We start from the raw sequence: 11023 nt of genomic DNA, 5'->3' as shown, positions 1-11023 counted from the left end.
TTTCGTCTGTTTATGATTTGGTTTTTAAGGATTTTGACACGTAACTTAGGGTTTCAACTTTCAACTCGCCCCGCCAAATCCACTCCTTAAACTCAAAACCCTTATCCATCGCCAATTCCACCTGCATGATTCGGATCTCGATCCGATTTCCATTTCCGGTTCGGCTCCGATAAGCTCCGCCACCATTGCCGCCGTCAATGGCGTCGAAGCCTTCGCCTTCGCCCTCGCCCTCTTCTTCCAGATCAGAGCCTCTCGTCGATCCCTCCGTACTCTCTCTCTCTCTCTCTATATCTCTCCAATGCATTCGTTATCTTATCCTCTCCCTAACTCATGCCAGCTAACTTGATTTCGCTTCGATTTTTAATTTTATTTCCATTTTTGCTTCGATCTGGTTTTAATTTGCGTCTCTCTCTCTGGCTGCGTTTTTAACCTATTGATGTTGCTTCAACATAAAACAACCTTTCTACGTTATTTTTTTTGGGTAAATGCTTGCTAAAATAGGCTGAAAGTGGAGATGTAGCTGCATTGTATATAGTGAAGGATATTCGAGATGTGGTTCGATTTTCCAGCATTTAGGGGAAGTTTTAATGAGCTTTTATTACTTGCCTGGTTCATTTGGTCACGGAAGATTATGGTTATTGAGTTGGAGTCTGTGCATTGGTTGTGTCAGATGGAATTCTTTCCTGCAATCACTACATGCCGAGATTGACTAGCGGATTTGCTTGAATTGTGAGTGTGACTGCTATCTTTTCAATGCAGGCGAATAAAGTGGAGGGTTCAAGTCCGACTGCTAAAGATGTGCTGCTGGTTATTGATTCTTTGAAGAAACAAGTTGCTGCAGAACGAGTTGTTTATGTAAAGGTGTAATAGATGAACTTATGGCTGTAATTCGTTGTTGATTTTGATTGTACTTGTTTTTCTTTCTTTTCTTTTTCTTATAATGTGCATTTGGATATCAGAAAAGAATAGAGGAAAGCAGACAGAAGCTGGTTGGTGTCACTAACCATCTCTGCACAATGTCAACGGAGAGAAGGAACTGCAGCATTACTGATACGAATAGAAGTCTGGACCTACTGACAAAGAGGCAAAAAGATGCAATTGATATGCACAATGGTGTTCATGCGAGTAATGGTGACGTGGAGAGCAACGGCTATCATGATGATAACCATGGTTCTACAGCAGTTCTTCTAGGGTCTAATGTTGCCGTAAAGAATGCTGTTCGTCCCATCAAGTTACCTGAAGTAAAAAAATTGCCTCCTTACACTACATGGATTTTTCTGGACAGGTTGTTTGCCTTGATCTGTTTTTCTTTCCCATAGGCCATATATAATACCTGCAATGCTGTATGGTACTTATGTTAGGTGGTAAAGAGACAACAATAGCATAGGGTCAGTGTTGCAAAAATGAGGATTTTTGCGGATGATGAGTGGACATTGGAGAAAAAAAAGGATCACGCATGAATGCATATTAGCTTTAGAGAGAAAGTAGGGGTTGAAAATAGGAAAAGACAATAGAATCTTGTTTTAGTTGGTTTGGTTATGTGAGAAGAAGATCCACTAAGACAAGAGTGTATCAGATGGAGTATAGTCCCTATAGTGGAGTGGGCCGAGGAAAACTCTAGCTGAAACCATTGAAAAGGACTTAGATATAAATTTACTTTCTGAGAATTTGGTTCATGACATGACTTAATGTTTTCATTAGTTCATGTAGGTGACTCCACCTAGTGGATAAAAGCTTTGGTTGTTTTTGCTTTGTTGTATTCCTATCCTTGATGTGATTTTTAACCAGTGGTTAATTCTGGGATATCCTGAATTATGACTCATTGCCATCTGTTTTTGAATTTAACCTAATGTCTTAAGTGAATGTATCATGCATACAATTGAAGGAAATTAAAGGCAGAGAAAATGTTTAAAAAATCTTCATTCTACACTTCTTTTTTATTGTGTTTTCTTTATTAAGCACTCAAGTCTCTATACTTTTTTTTTTTTTACCTTTTCACATAGCACCCATCTTTCTTTTTTATTGTGTTGTAGTTACACTGTTTCAATTCATTATTTTTTGTCTATATAGTTTTCTTCTGTATTTATGTAAAAAAATTGGATCTCTTGAAGATATTTGCTACTTGTGTTCATTCTGGTACAGAAATCAAAGAATGACCGAGGATCAGTCAGTTGTAGGCCGGAGACGAATTTATTATGATCAGAATGGTGGAGAAGCACTGATTTGCAGTGACAGTGAAGAGGAAACTATGGATGATGAAGAGGAGAAAAGAGAATTCATAGAATCAGAAGATTATATACTTCGGTTGGTATAGCTTAGTAAACTATTATTGGGTGCTTTTACTTTTTCTTTTTCCTTGACAGATCTTTTATGTTTGTATGTAAAATAAAATTTCAATGTATGTCTGATTGTATTGTGTCATGTTCATGAGGTTAAGCTTTTAGAGTAGGAAGCAATGTCTTCATTCTCTCTCTCACTTTCTGTGTTTTAATGTTATTCAGAAGTTATTTATTTATGCACTTAAAAAAGACTCTAGTTTACTTAAGCATTTTTTTCTTTTCCATTGGACCATTGCTCACTGTCTATGAAGTATCACATGAGTTTACTCTTGTGATTATTTTACATTGGAGCATATGTGGCATTGTCTTTCAGTTGACTATAAGAGAAGATTCTGATAGGATGATTTGACAGTTATTTTTTTGTTATTATATTTCCTATTTACAGAAGGAATCAAAGAGGATCCTTGATAAGTTAAATGTATAATTCAATCCTTTATTGGAAAAAGAAACTATTGCATACACTTATTATACTAATAGAAATATTACATGCTTGGTTTATCCTGTCAATTGATCTCGTTGATTCCATTAAGATAAAAAGCTCTTCAGTTACTTTGCATCCTTCTGCTGTGATCTTTTTTTTTTTTTTTTGTCATGTTTGTATGCTTCTTCATGTTAGGATGTTTAGCTATTATGTTGCATCATATTACAATTGTTTTTCATGTGTTGCATGACAGACAGTTTTTTGGATTTCATAATGTCTGATTTGATCTTACAGCATGACTGTCAAAGAGTTTGGTTTAACTGACATTGTTCTGGAGTCGTTGGCTCAGTGTTTTTCTAGAAACACCAGTGAAATTAAGGTAAATTTTTGTCATTCATTGAATTGTTCCTCTATGTATTTTCTGCTTCTGCCATCTCTCTCTTGATTACTCTGATGAAAACTGGTCATAGTGTAAGCTTTCGTCCAGCTGTTTCCCATTTTCTTTTGCTGGCTTTACAGAGATATGAAACACCGTCAAACATCTTATACAGGCAAAGTATGAAACCCTCAGTATTCATGACAATGCTGGCGGGTGTTCCAAGGCTGGAGATTCTGAAGAGAATTCTCAAAGTGGCAATTTTTTTCTGGAAAAGGATCTTGAAGCAGCTCTTGACTCTTTTGACAACCTCTTTTGTCGACGATGTCTTGTAAGTCCCCCCCCCTCCACCATAAAGGCTCTGCATAGCTTGCACTATCTTCTCTTGATATCTCACTGGTTACCATATTTTACTTTGCAGGTTTTCGATTGTAGATTACATGGATGTTCACAGGATCTTGTCTTCCCTGTAAGCACTTATTGGTTATTTTTCATGTAGTCTACAGTATCTATTGAGGCATGACTTGGTACTTTAACAGGCTGAGAAGCAACCTACATGGAACCCTCCTGATACCGAAAATGCACCCTGTGGGCCAAATTGTTTCCGATCGGTATGCATTTGTCTGTTCTTAGGGATCTATCCATCTATTATTATCATTATTAATTTTTTTAACAATTTTCTTAAACCTTGATTTAGGTACTTAAGTCAGAAAGATTTGCCAAAACATCCTCTGCCCAGGCTGATGAAGAGAAGTCCTCTGGTGGTGCTTTATCTAGGAAGAAGTCTTCTGCTAAGAGGCGGATAAAATGTAGCCAAAGTGAAAGTGCTTCATCTAATGCAAAGAACATATCAGAGAGTAGTGACTCAGAGAATGGTCCTGGACGAGATGCTGTCTCAGCCTCCCGCTCAGCACCTCCTAAAACTAAACCTGTGGGGAAAGGTGGAATTGGTAAAAGGAACAGTAAGCGAGTGGCAGAACGAGTCCTAGTATGCATGCAGAAACGGCAGAAGAAAACAATGGTTTCTGATTCTGATTCCATTGTAAGTAATGTTGTTCCTTTGTTTATGAAACTTGCATTTTTCTTCAATTATAAACAAACCAAGATAACGAAGAAACAATTATTTACCACATAAATCTGTTAAATTTCTTTGCACGGGAAGATCTAGAAGGAATTGATTCATAATAATCTTTAAATAATGCAGAGTGAAGCTCTTGACCGTTCATCGAATGATATGGTCACTGACCCACATGCCATGAGCAGTGAAGACAACATGAGGAAAGAAGAGTTTGTAGATGACAATGTTTGTAAACCAGAAATCACAGATAATAAATCTTGGAAAGCTCTTGAAAAGGGGCTTTTAGAGAAAGGAATGGAGATTTTTGGTAGAAACAGGTTAGCTTATATTTTGATTGGGGATGCTTGGCTTATTTTTCTTTATTAAATATTAAGTAATTAAGTATATAATATAATGTAATGCATGGACGGTGTAATTAGTGCTGGCGTGAAAATAATTAAGCATGCAAGAGTATGACCACTGGTCCAAGTGTTTATATGAAGTTAAGCTTGTCTTCAGTCAATTTCATGGGGAATGGATGGGTATAATTTTGAAGCTTTGAGTCAACCTTGTTCATAATTGATCTGGTTCAAAATGCAGATATTGACTTGGTTGATAGGATTTCATTTTTTAAAATCTTATTCTTGAAACCAATCTCTATACTTGGCTACTTGAAATAAGCACAAGCTGCATGGTGATGGAAATATATCTCATTTTTATTCATCAACTATCTAAAGCATAGCTTTTTCAAATGAAAACTAAAAAAAGGTCTGCAGGGGTGTTTGAGGCTTACTTATTAATTATATTAAACCCACATGATGCACGGGGGAGGCTAGACAAAAATGTTTTAGGGTTAGTTTTGTGAGAGAACTTATTTAATATTTATAAATAGTTATGCAAAGTAGTTCATTTATAAAAGAAAGTCTAAATGTACATCTGTGCATTGGACTGGCACCTATTATGAAAAAACCAAAAGGGCAGGTTCATACTTATGTCGAACAACATCTTTTAAATGTGGAAGGATTTAGGATTGTGTGTTTTTAATTGCTTAAATCCAATAAACTATAAAGTAAAAATAAAAAAACCACTTAATTCCTGATTATTTTTTTTAGAGGATTTTTTAATTTTTTTAATATGGGGATTTTCTGAAGTCTAGAATTTTTGCCTAATGAAAGTTCGGTAGCATAACATTTATCAAATTTAAACAACCAATTTCCTCTATACTTGGAATTTAATTGGTATATGTTAGTATAAAAGAATTTACACTATCCACCTGAAGTTTTGACATGTCATTCTTTATTTTACCTCTATTTTTCATATAAAGTGTTGAGTGGTAAGAAATAATACAACAACTAAAGCCTTAACTCACTAGGTGAGATCTGCTACATAGATCACATGATGCCATTCGGCTCACTTTAAGACCAATTCTGAAGTGGTAACAAATAATGATGTATTAAAATATCAGTGAATGTCAGTTAGGAACTATTATAAGTAACTGTTTTTACCTATTAAATTGATATACTCACTATACTAACAATCTATTTTGCTGATTTTAGTTTGTAATCCTTTGTAGTTGTTACAATGACCAACTATTTCATTAATACTCCCTCCGGTCCTTTATATAAGAAACATGGGCCCACTTTTAGATGTATTAATTGTAAATTTTCTTTTATACCCTTAATTTATTGTGAAATCTATTAACGGGACAATCACTCATTGCCCATGTTGGAGGATGTATTTATTGGTTAATAACAATATAAGCCACATTTATTGTGGGAAAAATTATTACTTGAATTATGTGTAGTGTCATTAAATATGACTACTACTTAGACTATTATGCCATTTAATTTTATGGGTACTTTTGGAATAAAATTTAAATCTATGACATTATTAATGAAAATTAACTACTTTTGTTGGTCTTGGTGAATTAGTTATTCCTTTCTTAGGTAAAGGACCGGAAGTGTTTTGTAAATCTATCTCCATTTCTCAATATGTTAAGGAAACTTTAGTATGCTTCAAGGACCTAGAACCTTCCAGTGACCTATGAAACCAAAGTTCTAACTAAAATTAGTATTTATTGCCACTATTCTGAATTTAATGGCTGGTGGTCCATTCCTTTAATGAGAAAGGGAACAAAACTGGTATATTGAATAGCTTAGTGCTGTAGTCTAATCTAATGATAAAGTGAATGGTTAGCAAATAGCAAGTGTTATTGTTAATTATGTGCATTTAATGTTCAATGAAAGATATTAAAACTGGGAAGATAACAAGATGTGAAAACTGGGTGCGGCACATAAGCTAATTACGATATGACAAAAAAGATGTTTGAAGAATAAATGAGGAGTCATCTCTATAGCTCAAACTTCTGATTTAATAAATTATAAATATTGGGTAAATTACAGATTCTCCATGTGGTTGGGTCAACTTTAATTTTATCACATGTAGTTTAGAATGCCTTACTTTGCCCACTCGTATCTTGTTTGATAGTTGCTTATGTTTGAATTGTTCACTTCTTTTAACTATGATGGGCTAATACAGTGATCTCCACAATATCTTTAAACATATTTTTTCTCTTTCTGACTGTCAATCACCTATTTTTGTTTTTTACTACAGTTGCTTAATAGCTAGGAATCTCTTAAATGGCCTAAAGACATGTTGGGATGTTTTCCAATACATAAATTGTGAAGATGGAAAGATGTCTGGTCCTCCTGGGGATGTTGCAAATTCCCTCATGGACTGCTATTCCAAGGTTAATTTAATATAATTAGACTTAGTGTACTTTTCACTTTGCTGTTTCTTTTTTTCTTGCAAATATTGCTTAACTGAGCCAATTTTGGTCAAATGAATGTAAGGGTACTAATGAAGTGAGACGAAGGTCTAGATTCTTACGTAGAAGAGGAAGAGTTCGTCGATTGAAGTACACCTGGAAATCTGCTGCTTATCATTCAATTAGGAAAAGGATTACAGAGAGAAAGGATCAGCCTTGCCGGCAGTATAATCCATGTGGTTGCCAATCGGCTTGTGGAAAGCAGTGTCCTTGTCTTCAAAATGGAACCTGCTGTGAGAAGTACTGTGGGTAAGCTTTTGAGGTTGCTAAATAGAACCTTGATGAAAGAGAGGCATGTAGAATTGTAGTGTTTTGCTGATTTTCTGCATTCCATGCTGGTTTCACAAATTCTAGGGATTATTGTACTTACAGTTTACACAGATATTTTATTGCGACTTGCCTACCTGACAGCCCCATGCACCCAACATCCAGTAATGATTTCTTTTTTTCCCCTTTTCATATCAAGATGCCCCAAGAGCTGCAAGAATCGATTTCGTGGCTGTCATTGTGCTAAGAGTCAATGCAGAAGTCGTCAATGTCCATGTTTTGCTGCAGATAGGGAATGTGATCCAGATGTTTGTAGGAATTGTTGGGTCAGGTGAGATTTACATGTTTATGGTTGTGTTTGTGTAGCATTGCTCTGTCATCTGTAAGATTCATATCTTTTGCTTTTAGATGGCAATAATAAATTTTCATAAATGGAATGGATGGTATGATTTCTTATATTCCTTGGAAGTAATTATTTTGCAAGCATGTAATTGTCGACTTAAGTATAAGGGATGAAAAGAAAAATATGTAGAGGTGATTACTGAGTTAGTATTGCAAAACATAGTTTGATATATAATCTTAACATGCGATAATGGCCAAAATCATTTTTTGGCCAATGAGTTTCTTAATTAAGAATGATTGGTGCTGATTAGAAGTTTTTAGAGCTAATTTTTATTGCTAATTTTTTGGGATGATATAATATGATTTATGCTTTTGATTGCTAATTTTTATTTATGTTAATGAAAGAGCAGACATGTGTTTGTATTCTTGCACATTTTTATCAATCCTTAAGTGAGATCTTGATAAAAAAAGATAGAATCTTGAACTAGTGTGCTTCGATATTTTTAACTTCTTAGTTTTTAATTGATTTTATGTTGATCCTTGATTGTAATTTTATGTGTATATTTAAGATTTCTCAGACCTTCCTCATCACTATAAACTTATTCATAATTTGACCCGTTGAATTGATTGTTCTGTCAACTAAATGTCTGTTATAATTTCCTCACAATGATGGCTCTGAATAATTATTTGGCTTTTAGGAAAAGATTTGATTTTATGTCTGTTTTCAGGACTTCTCCGCCTTTCTTCTTAAGTGCTTATAATATACTATTCCTGTTATGTTGATTACTAGTCTATCTCAAGTCTCTGTTTGCTATGATACTTTTTTCTATTTGGGTCTTATTGTTGCAGTTGTGGCGATGGTACACTAGGGATTCCTAGCCAAAGAGGGGATAATTATGAATGTAGAAACATGAAGCTTCTTCTCAAACAGCAGCAAAGGGTAATATTCTTTGACTGCCTTTTTCTGTCCCTCTTTGAAATCTTACACAGGTATTTAGATTTGTTTGCTTTTTGTCTGCCAAATTTATTCGTTTATCAAAATAATATTATGATTGAGAGAAGTGGATGGAATCATGCTTAGAAATGAAACTCCCTGTGTAGACATATAATCCTCCTCATGAAGATGTGATTTTGCATGGACTTTGATGGTCAATCCAATATAGCAATCTTCTTCTTTCTCAATATTTTCTGTGTCTGTTCTTTGTTTTGCTAATTGTACTTGAAGATCAGTAATTTTCTATTATATTTGCTGTGATGGCAATTAACATATAATATGCTTACACAGGTTCTTCTTGGAAGGTCTGATATATCAGGTTGGGGAGCCTTCTTAAAGGTATTCACTAATAAATGATCCTATATGGTTGTGCGTTGTTTTTCCTTCTGCTAATGCAATCTGTTCACCCTCCAGAATAGTGTTGGTAAGCATGAATACCTTGGAGAGTATACTGGAGAGTTGATTTCTCATCGGGAAGCAGATAAGCGAGGAAAGATATATGACCGTGAAAATTCATCTTTTCTCTTCAATTTGAACGATCAGGCAAGCTTTTATGACTTTGTATCTTTTGTGGGCGATAAGTTCTTTGTTACATATACGCATGTATCAAACACAGGATGAACCACACGATTGTTGTATATGCAGTTTGTTCTTGATGCTTACCGAAAGGGTGATAAATTGAAGTTTGCGAACCATTCTCCTGATCCAAATTGCTATGCAAAGGTATTTATCAGTTCTGACCTTTTTCAAATGTGTTATTTATTGGAGCTCTATTTCACATTGCATTGAGTATCCTAGGTTTTCAGTGTCATTCAGTCTCTATGCTTAAACTGGCAGGTTATTATGGTTGCCGGAGATCATAGGGTAGGCATTTTTGCCAAGGAACGGATTTGTGCCGGGGAGGAGCTGTTCTATGATTATCGTTATGAGCCAGATAGGGCTCCTGCGTGGGCTCGGAAGCCAGAGGCATCTGGATCAAAAAAAGAGGACGGTGCTCCTTCAAGTGGTCGTGCAAAGAAGCTTGCTTAATGGGAGTTTGTTCTTTAAAAGTCAATTCTTTAGGTTATTCTTTCACACGTAGGGGAAGCAATCTCATTGGTAGCGGAAAGAAGTATTGCTTTTAGCTTTTGTTCGTAGCAAGGCCGTGTAATTGTTGCTGCATAGGTAACTAACTACATTTAAACAGTTCATTTTGATATTAACAGACTGTATTCATCATTCCAAACGGAAAATATAAGCTTAATCAAAATTGCGCATATCGTTTACAATTCTTACCACAAACATTTGATTGATTCAATCATTGAAACTGACAAATTATTATGCAGTTGCTTTGGGGCTTTGCCCCTCTTTGTAACAAAAAAAAAATTATGTAGATTTTGCAAGTGATTTGTAATGGTAAACATGTTTTTATATGATATAAATATTTTTTTTAAAATATTATACATTACAAAACTATATTTAGATTGTAAAATGCCCTAGAATAATGTAAAATGGTCAAAGCATGATGAGTAAGATATAGTTTTATACTAGATGAATGTTGTAAGTTTTTTTTTTTTTTTAATAAATTGGTGTACAACAAATAGATTTAAAGTGATGCCATCGCTTACTTATTAATTCCTAGAATAGGAAATCATATTGGCTCGTCGTTAAATTTCATGAGCATTTGTGAATTTAGGATGCATTTTAATAATTAGCTTAATTAAGCTCTTATTAAATAAATGTTATGAAAATATCTATGTATAATTTATTTTTATAAGTATAGAAAAATATAATTAGATTATTTTTATAAAAGTTGTAGTTCTTTTTATAAATTATTTTGAGAATTTATTGAAATAAGTTAAAATAACTTATGAACACATTAAAAACTCTTCAACATTTAAATAAGTACTTATGTGATAAGATAAGTTTAAATTAATTATGGGTTAGCTCTTCTATTGATTTCAACATAGCCTAGTTCACAAAACATGGGCATGCATCCATTTGTGAAAGCTTTAATATATACCCAATCAGTGACGTTCTACAACAAGTATTTTGATCAATATATTTCTTTATATAGGTTTTAAAAAAGAACAAGACAAGAACTATTTTATAATCAAATGGATCATATCAGCATTTATGCTTTAAATTCTAAGACACTACAACGGAGTATAAACTAATTTTCATTAACGTAATATACTATGAGAATGATACGCATGATATATTTTAATCTAATAAATCCTTTGATAAATTTATCCGCTTAGATAATTTAATTGCATAAAAATAATTGTGACATACGCTGTCATCAATAGTTAATAGTAATATGTAAAGGTCCAAACCACCGAGTTATATTAAAATTCAACGTAAAATTTATCCAAAGGTCCAAACCATCGAATCGAGATCCTTTCTTGAATACAAAATTTT

General features: G+C 34.0%; 1 protein-coding gene across 1 annotated transcript; it reads left to right on the top strand.

Moving 5' to 3' along the window:
- Positions 1-9897, top strand: LOC114421827 (histone-lysine N-methyltransferase CLF-like). Its single transcript, XM_028387918.1, has 18 exons — positions 1-266; positions 760-861; positions 960-1285; positions 2143-2304; positions 3055-3139; positions 3312-3467; positions 3558-3605; positions 3676-3747; positions 3834-4178; positions 4341-4531; positions 6807-6942; positions 7046-7269; positions 7487-7618; positions 8479-8569; positions 8915-8962; positions 9038-9166; positions 9269-9346; positions 9461-9897. Exons 1-18 carry the CDS (start codon positions 198-200, stop codon positions 9650-9652), a joined length of 2586 nt encoding a protein of 861 aa, XP_028243719.1. The 5' UTR covers positions 1-197; the 3' UTR covers positions 9653-9897.
- The last annotated feature ends 1126 nt before the right edge of the window (positions 9898-11023 follow it).

The sequence above is a fragment of the Glycine soja genome, chromosome 1, assembly GCF_004193775.1.
Source record: "Glycine soja cultivar W05 chromosome 1, ASM419377v2, whole genome shotgun sequence".
Taxonomy (NCBI): Eukaryota; Viridiplantae; Streptophyta; class Magnoliopsida; order Fabales; family Fabaceae; genus Glycine; species Glycine soja.
This window is presented reverse-complemented; position numbering and strand designations above follow the sequence as displayed.